Below are 16,523 nucleotides of genomic sequence, written 5' to 3' on the forward strand. Positions count from 1 at the left end.
TCCCACTGCCAGGGGGCCCCTTAAGCAGGTCAAGCTACACAACTGTCTCACCTATGCAGAGGGCCTAGTCCTGTCCCATGGAGGCTCCATAGCTATTAGTCCACAGTTCATGAGTTTTGATGAGATTTTAAGAAGATAATGTTTATATGCCCTTGTGTTGAGTTCTACTATTGCTAGCTCTAAGCTACCACAGTCAGGCACAGAAAAAGTCCTTCAGGTAATCCTGGTGCATGTTAAACTGTGTAGGACTCAACTTTTTGCAAGCTTTGAGACTTACAGTCTCTGAGTTTTATTATAGCAATGCCTGTCTTTAAAGAGATAATTATGAAGTGGCTGGGTTTGCAAGTTAATGGTAGAGTACCCGCTTAACCCGAAAGAGGCCTTGGGTTCCTGCACACACACACACACACACACACACACACACACACACACACACACACACAAAATGGGTGGTAGGGGCAGATGACTTTAGAAATTGATAGAGGCCAAACTTTCCTTATTCATATATTTTGTTTACTGGACTTGTAAAATTAAAAAAAAAAAAAAAAGAAGAAGAAGAAGAAGAAGAAGAAGAAGAAGAAGAAGAAGAAGAAGAAGACCTTGAGTGGTATGGTGGCACATGCTTTTAATCCTAGCACTCAGATAAGCAGAGATTGGCGGATTTCTGTGAGTTCCAGGCCAGCCTGAGCTACATATAAAAACAAACAAACAAACAAACAAAAAACCCTGAAGTAAAAAAGAAAGTGTTTAAAAAAAACAATTTGCTTGATAGTAGGTTTGGGTTTGTTTGTTTTCTTTTTTTGTTTTGCCTTTTTTTTTTTTTGGTGGTGTTTTTCAAGACAGGGTTTCTCTGTATAGCCCTAGCTGTCCTGGAACTAGCTGTGTAGACCAGGCTGGCCTCGAACTCACAGAGATCTGCCTGCCTCTGCCTCCTAGTGCTGGGATTAAAGGTGTGCGCCACCACTGCCCAGGTTGATTTTAGTTTTCTAAACCCATCCCCTCCATTTCTGTTTGATGAAAGATTAGCTATGACATCATCTTTTGATTGAGACTCTGGTTCCTCCACTTGACACCTCAAAGGTTCCCTCTCTTTTCCAGAAAACTCCTGTTAGCCAGGTAGAATTTTCAAATGTGTGTGTCCTTTTCTTTCAGATGTGTGGCCAGAAAGTTTTTGTATTTGTGGATTCGAATGACGTTTGGAAGAGTAACTCCCTCCAGAGCCAGGTATTGTTAGCTTAGAGCACTGAGATGTTGTTGGGCTTCTTCTGTTTCTGTTACTTATTTTATTTAAAAATTTTCAATTAAAATACAATTATGTCTCTTCTCCCCTTTCCTCATCAACATTATCATTGTGTATGTGTGTGTGTATATATATGTTCACACATTATCATCATCTGTCTATATGTATATATACACACATATATATGTATATATGTTCATTTTAAAGATAGGGTCCCACTTTGTATTTCTAGCTGTCGTGGAACTCACTATGTAGACTAGGCTGGCCCCCAGCTCAGAGTGCTGGGAATAAAGGTGTATACCATTATGTCCAGCATTTTGTTATTATTCTTGTTTTGGTTTGGTTTTTCAAAACAGGGTCATGGAACTGTCATGGAACTAGCTCTGTAGAACAGGCTGGCCTTGAACTTACAGAGATCCAGCTGCCTCTGCCTCTGCCTCCTGAGTGCTGTGACACCAGGCTTGGCTTCAAAATGAACTCTTGGTACCTCCAACAAGCCTCCCTGCTAAGTAGCCCCCCTCGTACCCCCAGTTAGCATGAACCAATTCATCCTTCTGGGTGCTCAGGTTAAAAACCTAGGCGTCATCCTTGATTCATCTTGTTCTTTTCTGGTCCAGTGTAAAATATCAGACACCCCAGATCATGCTGGTCTAACCGTCAAAATGTATTGAGAGTCCACTTCTTGGTAGCACTTGGTGTGGAGATGTCCTCTTCCTGCCTCACCCAGGAACTTACCTCACTCCTTTCCAGTCTTTTGTCAGTCTCTGCTCAGTAGATGCGTGAAGAAATCACATCATGTCATTCTGGGTCAATTGTCATTTGCTGTCAGTAAAAAGCAAATCCAGAATCCCCCTGTGTGGTGCACAGGCCTTTATTCCAGCACCTCAAGAGGCTGAGACAGGTGGATTGTAGCTGGTTTTTGTTTGTTTGTTTGTTTTTGTTTTTGTTTTTTCACTCTTTGCTCTTTGGAGGCCCACCACCCAGCTGCCAAATAAATACACGGAGACTTATCCTTATGAATGCCTAGCCTAAGCTTGACTTGTTTCTGTCCAGCTTTTCTTAACTAAATTATCCCGTCTACCTTTTGGCTCTGGACTTTTACCTTTCTTTATTCTGTATACCTTTCTTTCCTTCTTACTCCACGGCTGGCTGTGTTGCTGGGCGGCTGGCCCCTGGTGTTCTCTCTCCTTTTCCTTTTCTTGTTCCTTGCTCTTTATTCTCTTTTCCTTCTATTTATTCTTTCTCCCTGGCAGCCTCACCTATTTTTCTCCTGCCTCGCTATTGGCTGTTCAGCTCTTTATTAGCCCAATCAGGTATTTTAGACAGGCACAGTAACACAGCTTCACAGAGTTAAACAAATGCAGCATAAAAGAATGCAACACATTTTTGCATCATTAAACAAATATTCCACAGCATAAACAAATGTAACGTATCTTCAACTAATATTCCTCAACAGAAGTTCTGATTCCCAGGCCAGTCAGGAAGACATACTTTGAGTCCCTGTTCAAAGGAAAACAGCAGCAGGAGCATCTACTGTGGTCCTTCAGGCCAGCTGACCCTTCGTTTTTTGTATCTTACTGATTTATTTTTCATTTCTAGAAAGAGGTCATATATTTTAATTCTCATGAGGTCCTTATTTTTGTGAATGTTCTTAAAACACAAAACAAAGCCAGGTGTGATGGAATACGACTTGAATCTCAGCACTGGGGGTGTGGTGGTGGTGGTGGTGGGGGTGGGGGAAGCAGACGGATCTTTGTGAGTTTGAGGCCAGCTCAGCCTACAGAGAAAGTTCCAGGACAGCCAGGGCTACACAGAGAAACCTTTTGTCAAAAAGCAAAACAAAACTGCATTTAGAAGTTTTTAGGTTTGGGTGGGTGGTGGGCAGGCAGCAGCGAATTTGAAGTCAGAGGCTTCTGGGGGAAAGACCAGGGACCTTGTTGAGAAGTCTCCAGTCAGCTTTTGTGCTGGCTAGTTTTGTTTTGTGTTTTTTTTTTAGATTTTTCTAATACTGCTTTAATGTGTATGAGTGTTTTGTCTGCATGTTTGTGCACCAAGTGGATGCCTGGTATCCTTGAAGTTTAGAAGAGGACATCACATCTCCTGGAACTAGAATTGTGGATGGTTATAAGCCACCATGTGGGTTCTGGGAATCAAACCTGGGTTCTCTGCAAGAGCAGCAAGTGCTGTGAAGAGACAGCATGACCATGGCAATTCTTATAAAGAAAATATTTAATTGGGGTGGCTCACTTACAGTTTCAGAGGTTCAGTCTGTTATCATCATGCCGGGGAGCATCATGACATGCAGGCAGACATGGTGCTGGAGGAGTAGCTGAGAGTCCTACATCTCGCAGGCAACAGGAAGTCGACTGAGACACTGGGACTATCCAGAGCATAGGAAACCTCAAAGCTCACCCCCACAGTGACACACTTCCTCTAACAAGGCCATGCCCACTCCAACAAAGCCACACCTCCTAATAGTGCCACTCCCTGTGAGATTGTGGGGGCCAGTCACATTCAAACTACCACATGCTTTTAACTGCTGAACCAACTCTCCAGCCCCTGGTTAGTTTTTGACTCTCATCCTGATGAAACTAGAGCCACCTAGGAATAGGAAACTTACTTGAAGAATTGCCTCCATCAGATTGACTTGTGAGCATCTGTGGGACATTTTCCTAATTGCTAACTAATAGAGGAGGGCCAAGCACACTGGCTGTTGCCATGCCTAGGCAGGTAGGCCTGGGCTCTATAGAAGCCAGAAGAAGCAAGCTAGTGAGCAGTATTCCTCCTTGGCCTCTCCTTCCATGTCTGCCTCCATCTTCCTGTTTTAAGTTCCTGGGTTGGCCTTCTCATGTCCAAAGGAAACTGTAGTAGGCAGTCCAGATATCCACAAGTGAGCTCAACCTGGACTGTAGGAGGATTTCTGGTGGTTAGATAAAAACCAGCATTCCTCAGGAACTGGTGAAGCCATTCAGCCTGCCAAAAGTAGTCATTTCCCTTACTTCTGGCAAAAGGGACCTCTAATTAACATTTACCTGTGGCACCTATCAGCATATTAAGGTCCATGCTAACCTGCAGGCTTCCTCAGTCCCTTCTCATAAGTACTTGTTATATATCTCAAAGCCCCCGCCCCCAGTCTCCTAGCCCTTCCCCATCCTCCAGTCTTCTAGCCCTTCCCAACCCCAGTCTCCTAGCCCTTCCCCCCCAGTCTCCTAGCCCTCCCCCAGTCTCCTAGCCCTCCCCCCAGTCTCCTAGCCCTCCCCCAGTCTCCTAGCCCTCCCCCCAGTCTCCTAGCCCTCCCCCAGTCTCCTAGCCCTCCCCCCAGTCTCCTAGCCCTCCCCCAGTCTCCTAGCCCTCCCCCAGTCTTCTAGCCCTCCCCCAGTCTCCTAGCCCTCCCACAGTCTCCTAGCCCTCCCCTAGTCTCCTAGCCCTCCCCACAGTCTCCTAGCCCTCCTCCAGCCTCCTAGCCCTTCCCCCCACAGTCTCCTAGCCCTCTCACCCCAGCTGTTCATCCTCCCTGTAACCCTTGCTGTTCCCACTGTGGTTTCTTACTCTCTAGCCTCAGCTAGTCTCCCTTCTCTTTCAGATAGCCCTGGCTACGTCCAGTCTTCTGACTACATATTAGGGTACACAATATATCACCACAAAGGTGCTTCAGTCTCTGTGAGTTTGAGGCTAGCCTGGTCTACATAGTGAGACCCAGGACAGCCAGGGCTATGTAGAGACGATGTCTCAAAAACCAAAACCAAAAACAGTGCTTGCTGTCAAGCCTCAGGACTTGCGCTCAGTCTCGGGAACCTGAACTGCACACCTTTCCTTACACACAGCTAAGAGGGAATAAAAAGTTTCTTATTTAATCTAAAAAGAATTGAAAAATGCTGACAGTTGTAATAGTTTTCAGTTCTTCCTCATAGGTTTGTGTGTGTGTGATGTGTGGGGTGTGCACATGCCGTGACATGTGTATGGAGGTCTGAGGACCACTTTACAGAGCTGCTTCTCTTTCAACCTTTTCATGGTCCTGAGATCAAGCGCAAGTCCTCAGGCAGCCTGCGGCTTTATCTAGTGAGTCATCTCACCGCCCAAAACTATCGTTTTTGATTCCCTCATAGCGTGTGAGGATTTCCACTTTCCCTTGTCTCTGTAACTGTTGAAATCCCTGGCGTAACTGATTGTCGTGTTCCTAGTGCATGTAGCTCTGAACTTGTAATCAGACAGTCAGTGTGCCGATTATAAGATTATAAGGTGTTTTAACTGAGACAGTAATGTCACTGTGAAGCTGACTGCCAGCCTCCTCACATCCAGCTTTCCGATGTTCTCCCTTCTCCCCAGGTTTTTCCATGAGCAGAGAATACTCCAGAAGGTCTTTGGAAAGTGGAAGGAAGAATGGTGGGTCTCCCAGAGAGAGTGGAAACTCTGTGTTCGAGCTGACTGTCACTACAGGTGTCTCATTTACGCTTGTTGAAATAGAGATTTTACACTCTCAAACAATTACTCAGTGTCCTGTTCTGTTCCAAAGGAGCAATGTTTTGGATTGCTTTCTAGATTTTAGAAATCTTTTTGGGAATAAGTAAATCCATACTTACGTGCAGTTATGCCCATGTCCATTCACACATGTGTGTGTTCCTTTGAGTCACTGGTTAAGTTGGCCATGCTGGAGACTTGTGACGTTCACTCACTTCCATGTATTTCTAAATCTGAGAGGTTTGTTTTTTTAAATAATTAGTCTTAAACCAGGTGATGGTGGCAGACACCTTTAATCTCAACACTCTGAAGGCAGAGGCAGGCGGATCTTTGTGAGTTCAAGGCCAGCCTGGTCTACAGAGCTAGTTCTAGGACAGCTAAGGATACACAAAGAAACCTTGTCTTGAAAAAAAAAAAAAGTCCCAGCATACTAATTATGATCAAGAAAGGGTGTGTCCTACCGAAAAGAAAATTCAGAAAATAGAGAGGCTGGGTCAGGTAGCTGAGTGGATTAATCCCTAGCACCAAAACACAATTAAAAAACCAAAAAGGGGTGCTGGAGAGATGGCTCAGAGGTTAAAAGCACTGACTGCTTTTCCAGAAGTCCTGAGTTCAATTCCCAGCACCCACATGGTGGCTCACAACCACCTGTAATGAGATCTGGTGCCCTCTTCTGGCCTGCTGTCATACACACTGTATACATAATAAATAAATAAATCTTTACAAAAAAAAAAAAAAAAAACCAAAAAGGGAAGAAAGAAGAATCTTTCAATCTTTGCCATTCACATTGCAAGGAGTAATGGAGGGAAAAGTTAAAAATTACACCAAATGCCCATCTTTAGGGCAGGTGCTATAACTTAGCAGATAAAGGCACTTGCTGCCATCTGGTAACCCGAGTTGGCTCCCCAGAACCCATGAGAGAGAGCCAGCTCCTTCCTGCCCATTGTCCTCTGACCGCCACACTTTCGCTGTGACCCATACCCCCCTCCATACAGTAAATCCAATAGCAAAATTCTTTGTTGGTTTGTTTTGTTTTTGAGATAAGGTCTCAAAACTTACCCTCTGGAACACAGTGGGGAAAAGGACACGTTGTGCTATGGAGAGGAAGGATGGTGGCATTTTGTTATTTTATGTGTGTGGGGGCTTCACCTGTGTGTATGTCTGCACACCGTGTGTATGAAATGCCTGCAGAAGCCAGAAGAGGGTGTTGGCCTCTGGAACTGGAGTGACGGATGGTTGGGAGCTGCCTGCCATGTTGGTGCTGGGAACCAAACAAAGGTCCTCTAGAAAGCAACCAGTGTTCTTAAACACGGAGCGCTCTCTCTAGCCGTTATTTTTGGATGGTTTTACTATCAAGGGTCAGAACAGCCCATTACTTCCCATAGGATTTGCCTGTGCTAATCCTAGGTAGCAACCTCTTTCCAAGCAACCCTAATGTCTGCTGATCAATTCTCCATCAACTACAGGTTTCCCCTTCTAGAATGCTCCTGAGTGTAGAGGTCACTGGCTGTGCTGGGTAGAGTTACTTTGTTGTCTTACCGTAAGCACTGTTTGCATTTTGGCTCCTCAGATACTATTTGTACAACCTGATGTTCCAGAACTGGAAGGCCTTTGTGCACCAGCGACGGGAGATGAGGAAGGGGCTCTGCAGAGCCGAGCATCACGGTGAGAGAGGAGAGGGTTCTGGGAGAGGGAATCGTCTGGTGAGAGAGATGATGTGCTTGACTTCCTTTCTTGTTTGCCAAGTGTGATCGTGATCTAGTTGAACCCCCTGCCTGGTCAGATCCTGTGTCTCCATGTGCTGTAGTTTGGGCACTTGAAGCTCATTGGGCAGATGTGTGAGCAGACTGTACCTGGCCTGCTGGTGTGCTTAAACAGAGCACAGCACAGCTGCTCCCCCACAGTGTGGATCTGTGCTTCCTAAGCCTTGCTTAGGTCGGTTCGTTCCTTAAGCTCCAGCAGCATGTATCTGGTTTAGGAGAGCTCTCTGATGAAGTACCTGTCCCTGCTTCCTGACAGTAATCCTCACCTTCCAAGGATGTTGGTGATTCTTCATCGCCTCTTTGCATTTACTCCTGTTTTCTGTGTACACACAGCTATAAGAGTGGTTGGAGAGAGGTTAGACCACGCCACTCTGCAAGCTCAGTGGCCTCTCAATGAACTCGATGCCCTGGTGTGATTTTCGAGGTTTCACCTGCTCTCTCCCCCACACTTTCTGACCACACTGAATATGCACTTCTTACCTTTCTTCGAGATCCAAAAGATTCAGGCCCATTTTCATTTATTGATTAATTAATTTATTTTTTTTATGTGTCTGTGAGATGTGCGCATGCAGAGACCAGAAAAGAACATGAAATCTCCTGGAACTGGCCTTTAGTTAGTTATGAGCTGGGAATTGAACCTGGGTCCTCTGGAAGAGTAGCGAGTGCTCCAGCTTTGATTCAGGTGCATTTGAAGGTTGCCTTCCTTAGCCAGGTGTGTTGAGACATGCCTCTAATCTCAGCACTCAAGAGGTGGAGGAAGGAAATGGGAAATAGGTGAGCTGACTACACAGAAAGTTCAAGTCTAGCCTCAGCTAGGTAGCAAAATTGTCTCAAAAAAAACCCTAAATAAGTGGTGAATGTTCCCTTCCCTGTCTAGCTTTCTCTCCGCTCCCCAGGGTGGATTCTTAGTTCAGTATGAGACAGACTGTTTCAGGTTTTTGTTGTCTCTTCTTCTTCTTCTTCTTCTTCTTCTTCTTCTTCTTCTTCTTCTTCTTCTTCTTCTTCTTCTTCTTCTTCTCTTCCTCCTCCTCCTCTCTCTCCCTCCTTCCTCCTCCTCCTCCTTCTTCTTAAGGTTTCTCTATGTCATTTTGGTGTCTGTCCTAGAACTTGCTCTGTAGACCAGGCTGACCTTGAACTCACAGAGATCCACCTGGCTCTGCCTCCTGAGTGCTGGGATTAAAGGCGAGCGCCCCAGCTGCCTGGCTGTTGTTGTTATTTCTAATTCTCATACAGTGAGAGTTATTCTTTTTGGTGTACAATTCTATGGTTTTGGCAAATGCAGAGTCATTTTGTATGCAAAAATATCAAGTGTTCTTTTAGGAATGGGGCAGCTGTGCTGGTGCATGCCTGTAATACAGCATTGGAGAGGCGAGGGAGCAAGCAGATGGCTAGCCTTGGTGCACAGGAAGCTCCTGTCTCAAAGAACAAAACAAGTTGAGCACACGCGCCTTTAATATCAGCACTCAAGAAGCAGATGGATCTCTCTGAGTTCAAAGAGAAGCCCGATCTACATAATCTACATAGTGAGTTCAGGATAGCCAGGGCTATATAGTGAGACCCTCAAAAAAAATAATTTGCCGGGCGGTGGTAGCTTACATCTTTAATCCCAGCACTCAGGAGGCAGAGCCAGGTGGATCTCTGTGAGTTGAGGCCAGCCTGGTCTACAGAACAAGATCCAGGACAGGCACCAGAACTACACAGAGAAACCCTGTCTCAGAAAAAACAAAACAAAACAAATTTAACTCTACAAATAGTTATCTGAGTTATCTGTATAGATAGTTCAGATATTTCATTCTTGTTTTACTTTGCATTTCTCTAATAATCAATGATATCTTTTCTTGTTCTTACTATTAATGTACACATTCACATGTGCACATGTATATATATGTGTGTGTGTGTGTGTATGTAATTGTATTAGGATTCTCTAAAGGAACAGGGCTGATAGAACGAACTAATATGTGTATATATACATATATATATTATATTATGATAATATATAATCGATTCTTTTAATAATACATATTATTATATACATTAAAAGGGGATTTGTGAGAGTGGCTTACAGGCTGTGGTACCCATAAGCCAACAATGGCTGTCTCCTGATGGAAAGGCCAAGGATCTGGTAGTTGTTCAGTTCCCAAGACTGGATGTCTCAACTGTTCAATCTGGTGCTAGAGTCCCAGGGAAGTCGTGGAGAGCTGCTGATCTTCAGTCTGTGTTGGAATCCTGAAAACATAGGTTCTAACCCCAGCAAAGGAGTATCTCAGGAACAGGGTTGATGAACTTGCCATGGAGCGTGAGGGCAAGCAGGAAGACAGCAAAGGCTTCCTCCTTCCATGTCCTTTTCTCTGGGCTGCCACAGAGGCAAGGCCCACATTTAGTGTGGGTCTTCCCACCTCACGTGGTCCAGTCGGGAAAAGTTCTTCACAGGTGTGCCCAGCTGTTTGGGTTTTAGGTAATCCCAGATGTAAGTTAAGTTGACAACCTAGATTGGCCATCATATTTGTGTCTGTTTCGTTCTTTTTAAAGGGTTTTTTAGGTTTTTGTATTTCATTTGTTTGACTGTTTGGCCCTGCACGTGTGTCACGGAGATCCGCCTGCCTCTGTCTGCCCCCCCACCCCGCCCCCCCTCCCCCAGTGCTGGGATTAAGCTGCACCACTGCCGGCTTGTTCCTTAAGCTGCAAACTGAAGTCATCAATGAGAGACTGTTTCTGACAAGCGTTCACTCCTGTAGACAGTTCCCTTAAGCACTGTTACACTGCGCCAGGTGTTGAATGTGTTGTGTTCAGTTAAAAAATGTTTTCTGGTTTCCTTTTTGTTCATAGATTATTTAGAAACATGTTTCATTTCCTACTATTTTGGGGCTCCCTCCCCCACACCCCCACACACAAGGTTTCTCTGTGTAGCCTTGGCTATGCTAGAACTCACTCTGTAGACCAGGCTGGCCTTGAACTCATAGAGATCCACTTGTCTCTGCCTCCGTGTGCCACCACCATCAGCTTCTATTTTTAAAATTTTTTTATTTTATTTCTTTTTAGATGAGGTCTTCTGTGTATCCCCAGACTGGCTTTGAACTCTTTTTTTGTTTTGTTTTAATTTCTTTTATTTTTTATTTTTAATTTTGTTTCGGATTTATTTATTTTCATGTGTATGAGTGTTTCGCCCGTATGCATGTATGCGAATCACGTGTGTGCCCAGTGCTCATGGAGGTGGGAGGGGGCATCAGATCCCCTGGAACTGGAGTAACAGACAGTTTCTAGACATTATGTGGGTGCTGGGAACCGAACCCCAGTCCTCTGCAGGAGCAGCCAGGGTTCGTAACTGCTGAGCCATCTCCCCAGCTAATTTCTTTTAGATAGAGTTGAGACCCTGTCTCAAAAACAAAATCAAAACAAAAAATCCTGTTCCCTGAGTTATGTCCTAGGGAGAAAATTATTTATGTGTATGAGTGTTTTCCTTCACATATATATGTGCAACACGTGTGTCTCTGGTTTATACAGAGGTCAGACGAGAGCGTTGGATCCCCTAGAACTGGAGTTATAGACTGTGGTGAGCTGCCATGTGGGTGTGGGAACTGAGTCAGGATCCTCTGCAGGAGCAGCCAGTGCTCTGAACTGCTGAGCCTTGAACTCGTGATCTCTTTTCTTCTGTATCCTTCAGTTAAGGAGTTCTAGTTTTTTCCATTATACTCAGAGGATGCTGTTTAGTATCATTTCAGTTCTTCTGATATTTTAAGTTTTATTTTGTGGCGTAGATTGGTTTTTGTTTATTTTTGTTTTGTTTTGTTTTTGGTTTTTGAAACAAGGTTTCACTGTGTTGCCCTGGCTCTCCTGAAATTGCTCTGTAGACCAGGCTGGCCTGGAACTCACAGAGCTCTGTCTGCCTCTGCCTCCTGAGTGCTTGAGATGAAGTCATGGGCCACCGCCCTGTTTCCAGGGTTGGGAAAAATGGGTCTCAGCAAAGTGCTTTGCAAAGCAAGCATGAGGACCTGAGGGTAGACTCACATAAAAAGCCAGGCATGCTTTCAAACTAGCACTGGGAAGTGGAGGCAGGAGGATTCCTATGACTCTCTGGCCAGCTAGTCTAGTTTAATTGGAGAGCTCCAAGTTCACTGTGAAACTCTGTCTTAAAAAATAAGGCCGGGGGAGGGGGGGGGATAAATAATAAAGCCGGACATGGTAATGCACATCTTTAATCAGGCACTTAAGGTGAGTGGATTTCTGTGAGATTGAGGGTAGCCTAGTCTACAGAGGGAGTTCCAAATCAGGCAGGCAACACAGACCTGGTCTCAAAAAAAACAAAAGGTTGCTAGGCAGTGGTGGCACACACTTTTAATCCCAGCAGAGGCAGCAGAGCTCTGTGAGTTCGAGGCCAACCTGGTCTACAGAGTGAGTTCCAGGACAGTTAGGACTGTTTACACAGAGAAACCCTGTCTCAAAAAGCCAAAAAAAAAAAAAAAAAAAAGAAAAAAGAAAGAAAGAAAAAGGAAAAAGAAACGCAAAAGGTGGAGGAGCTCAGATGAGCACAGTCGGCGGAGTGCCTGCCTGCCACATTAAGTTTTCTTTAAGTGCTGGCATCTGGCACCACTGGAACCTATGCAGTCTCGATTCTTTTTCAATTTGTAACACTACACAGTGTTTCCAGAAGAGGGCGCTTGGAGGCCGGAGAAGAGATACAGGCATTCACAAGTACAGGAAACCCAACCTGAAATAATGTAGCCCATCCTTCAAATGTTTACATACATTTGTTTGTTTGTTTGTTTAAATGTGTGAGGCTCCTGTACACCATGGTGCTCCTGGGAGGTCAGAAGACAGCCGCAGGAGCCAGCTCTCCTTTTGTGGGAGCTCCAGGGATTATGCGCAGGCCACCAGGCTTGGCAGCTAGCACCCTTAACCCCTGAGTCCTCTCACTGGCCCGCTCGACCCATTTTTTTGTTTTTATTTTTTGTTTTGCTTGTTTTGTTTTTGAGACAGCATCTTTCTTTTTTTCCTGGTTTTATTTTTAACTATGTTTATGTGTGTATGTCAGTGTGTAGAAATGTGCAGGTACCTGCAGAGGCCAGAAGAAATGCATCAGATCCCCTGCAATCCATCCTGGAGCTGGAGTCCCAGGAGGCTGTGAGCTGCCCAGTGTGGGTGCTGGGAACTGAAGTGGACCTGTGCCAGAGCAGTAGATGCTCTTAACTGCCGAGCCATCTCTCCCGTCCAGTGTCTACCCTTTAAAAAAGATCTCTTTGATGTCTCTAGATACAAAGCAGAAGATGCGCCAAGCCTGGAAGTCCTGGTTGATATACATGGTTGCCCGTAGGACCAAACATCACATGCAGTCCACTGCTGTAGAATTTAGGCGGAGGAGTCTCTTATGGTGAGTGTATGGGGCACCACATGTCGGCAGTCATCATGTTACCTCAGCGTTGGGATGAGGCTTTAATTCACCCATCTCACCAGAGTGCTTAGAACACAGTTGACACCTATAAATACCCCTTGATAACATCCAGCTATAATATTGAATGTTCGTATAATCAGAATGAGTTGTAACTAAGTGCTTACAGTGTCCTAAGCCTATGTTAACTTTGTGTGTAGAATTTTTGGTGGTACGGGGTATGAGCTGGCTAGTTCTATGTCAACTTGACACCTAAAGGTCGAGTTATCTGAAAGGAGGGAACCTCAGTGAGAAAGAGCCTCCATAAGATTGGGCTGCAGACAGGGATTTCCCTAATTAGTGATTGAGGAGCAAGCCAGTGAGCAGCACCCCTCCATGGCCTCTGCATCAGCTCCTGCCTCCAGGATCCTGCTCTGTGTGAGTTCCTGTCCTGACTTCTTTCAGAGATGAACTGTGATATGGAAGTGTAAGCCAAATAAACCCTTTCCTCCCCATGCTGCTTCTGGTCATGGTGTTCATCACAGCAATGGAAATCCTGTCTAGGACGGGGTGTACAGGGGAGTGAGCTTAGAGTCTATCACATGCTACAGATACTCTGCCACTGAGCCATGTCCATTTAGTCTGGCCTTGAACTCTCTCTGCAGCTGAAGCTAGCACTAGGCCTTTGACCCTTGTGACTCAGCCAGATAGTTGGGGTTACAGGTCTGTATCACTAGGTGGGGCTGTGTGTGTGTCATAGTGTAAAATATTTCATTTAATGGAAGGTATTTCATTTAATGTAGAGTATTTCATATAATGTAAAGTATTTCATTTAATCCTTCGGTTTTAATCCAGGGTCTCTCTGTGTAGCCCTGGCTGTCCTGGAACTAGCTCTGTAGACCGGGCTGTCCTCATACTCAGAGATCCACCTTCCTCTGCCTCCTGAGTGCTGGAATTAAAGGTGTGCAACACCTGCTTTTCTTCTCTCTCTCTCTCTCTGTCTCTCTGTCTCTCTCTCTCTCTCTCTCTCTCTCTCTCTCTCTCTCTCTCTCTTCTTTCTTTTGATACTGGGCTTTAATATGTAGGCCTGATTGGCCTCAAACTCATAAAAATCCTCCTGCTCTGCCTCCCAAGTTTACTACCATGCCAGGCTCTACCTCACCACTCTACCTTCCTGAACTCACCAATTCAGCTCGGGTTGCTGGCCAGCCACTGAGCTTCCAAGGAACCTTCTTGACTCTGTTCCTGTAGCATGGAGCTTGCAGCTAGAGATCCAAACTCGGGTTCTCAGGATTGCGCAGCAAGCACCCTCCCACCGGAGCCATCTCCTCAGCCTTGAATGAGTCAGGCAGCCTGACCTGGCTGGTGGCACACACCTTCAGTCCCGGAAAGGGAGGCAGAGGCAGGCGGATCTCTGAGTTCAAGGCCCGCCTGGTCTACAGAGCTCCAGGACAGCCAGAGCGACACAGAGGAAATAGGAGGGAGACTAAGACGAAGGTGTGGCTGCAGCAGGAGGGAAGGAAGAAGACAGCCCTGCCAGACTGGAAACCTGAAAGCCCCTTTTTTTTCCTTTCAGATTTTCTCCTCAAGTCTGGGGTTTAATGCAGCTAACTCCCAGTTTGGAAAACTCAATTGTGTAGCTCGGAGCACCAGAGCGTGTCTGGAGTGCTGAAGGGTTGGGGCTGGCGCTCAGTGGGTGAGAGCTTGCCTGCCGTGCACACGGCCCTGAGTTCATCCCCAGTACTGCAAACCAATGAATACATGGATGGTGATTTATAGTGCTTAAGGCTGGGTCTGACATTAGCTTGTGGCCCTTCGTCTTCTTAAAGTTACGCTTTAGTTAATGTGTGAGAAAGAGATGATGCCCGTGGAGGTCAGAGTCAGCTCGTGGAAGTGAGTTCTCCCTCCACCACGTGGGCCCCAGGGATCGAACTCGGGTTGTCAGACTTGGTGGCAAGCACATTTAGTCTCTTCAGCCTTGGACTGCTCTTGATTTTTGCTTTTCTTTGCAGCAGTGGGTCGAGCAGATGTCAGTTTAGGTGGCACTGTGAGGAAGAGAGACCTGGGCTAAAGTTCAGAAGCACAGCTCTAATGGTCCTTCTCTTTTCTGTCCCCCGCCCCCAACTGACTCCATCTTTGATTTGCTCTTTCAGTTTCTGGTGGAGCAGGTGGAGGAGGCGACTAGCACAAGCCCATGCCGACCATGCTCTCCACACAGCGGCTGTGAAGCATAGAGCCCGGAGCCTCCAGCTGCAGGTCTGTCGGGCGTATACTCAGGTTTTGGTGTCCGAGGACTAGAATTAACAGGAAGGCTTCTCACTGCTGCTGCTTGTTGGGAGTGCAGCCTGGGCACCTGGGGAGGTGGGGTGAGAGAGCATGCAGGGGTGAGGCTGCGGCAGATGGGCACTGCTGTTAGGAATGTGTACCCGCTCTCCACAAGATTGCCGCACAGAGCCGAGTTCACTACATTGGTTAGAAACTGTTAAAATATGTTCTCATCTCCTCATTATTGCCTTCTGCATCAAATGGAAAATAGTGCAGGTAGAAACCAAGATTGAAGAGAAAACCCTTCTGCTTCGCCCTCACGAGGTGTTTGGCTTTTGGTTTTTGAATCAGCGTCTCATGTAGTCTTGGCTGGCCTTGAACTTGCTGTGGAGTAGAGGATGATCTTGATCTTCTAATCCTCTTGCCCCCACCTTCCAAGTGCTAGGACCATGCTCACCACTCCTCATGAATGTAGGCTATCTGCACACATTTGGCATACATCCAGACACATACCCATGTACTAAAATGGAATCAACTGTTTGAAAACTGAAAACATGATTTATTGGCTAAGAGTACATACTCTGTTGCAGGGGACCTAAGTTTGGTTCCCAGAACCTACATTAAGCAGCTCGCAACTACCTATAACTCTAGCTCCAGGGCCTCTGATACCTTCTGACCTCCTCAGGTACCCAAGTGCATATACCTGCACACAGACATACACATACACATACATCCCAGCACTCAGGAGGCAGAGGCAGGTGGATCTCTGAATTCTAGGACAGCTGGGGCTGCACCGAGAAATCCTGTCTTGAAAAATAAAACCAACAAAACCAAAAAACAGAAGATGAAGAGGAAAGAAAGAAAATTCCAAGTGAGATTTTGGCAAGATGGTAGTTGGAGTATGTGTTTGTGTGTTTATGATTTATTTATTTTATTATACATATGTACATTTTCTTCCTGAATGTGTGTATATATGTGCACCATGTGTGTGTCTGGTGCCCATAGAGGTCAGAAGAGAATATCAAATCCCCTGGAACTAGAGTCACAGATGGTTGTGAGCGGCCTTGTGGGTCCTGGGACTCCAACCTGAGTCCTCTAAGAGAACAGGCAGCTCTCTTAACCACTGAGCATCTCTCCAGACTCAAGGTTCTGCTTGTTTGAAAGTGACTAATAGAATTTGCTCATGGAGAGACAACATATTTCTTCAGAAGAGGAATTCTGTGGTGACCTCTGCCTCTGGCTGAGTAGCCGCCACAGTGGAGTTACCCTTCACTGACATGGGCCCTCTGAAGGAGAAGCGGCCTGTGGGGAAGGGTTGGGGGAAGCTGTGCTCTTGACTCGGGATGCTGAGCCTGATCCGGAGTCCACAGAGCATCTGAGCTGCTGAGGGAGGCTGAGGCAGGACTCTGCCAAGTGCTAGGAGTCCGTGGAGGAG

General features: G+C 45.9%; 1 protein-coding gene across 4 annotated transcripts in view; it reads left to right on the forward strand.

Annotated features, from left to right (window-relative positions):
• The window catches only part of Sfi1 (SFI1 centrin binding protein), a 60,746-nt gene that overhangs the window by 8,020 nt on the left and 36,203 nt on the right, over positions 1-16,523 (forward strand). For all 4 annotated transcript variants that reach the window (XM_037208139.1, XM_037208140.1, XM_037208141.1 and 1 more), the window contains exons 4-8: positions 1,153-1,224; positions 5,567-5,677; positions 7,269-7,363; positions 12,709-12,826; positions 14,977-15,079. In XM_037208139.1, the coding sequence (XP_037064034.1) occupies positions 1,153-1,224; positions 5,567-5,677; positions 7,269-7,363; positions 12,709-12,826; positions 14,977-15,079 (499 nt within the window). The remainder of the gene's footprint in view (positions 1-1,152; positions 1,225-5,566; positions 5,678-7,268; positions 7,364-12,708; positions 12,827-14,976; positions 15,080-16,523) is intronic.

This window comes from Peromyscus leucopus, chromosome 7 (genome assembly GCF_004664715.2).
Source record: "Peromyscus leucopus breed LL Stock chromosome 7, UCI_PerLeu_2.1, whole genome shotgun sequence".
Classification (NCBI taxonomy): Eukaryota; Metazoa; Chordata; class Mammalia; order Rodentia; family Cricetidae; genus Peromyscus; species Peromyscus leucopus.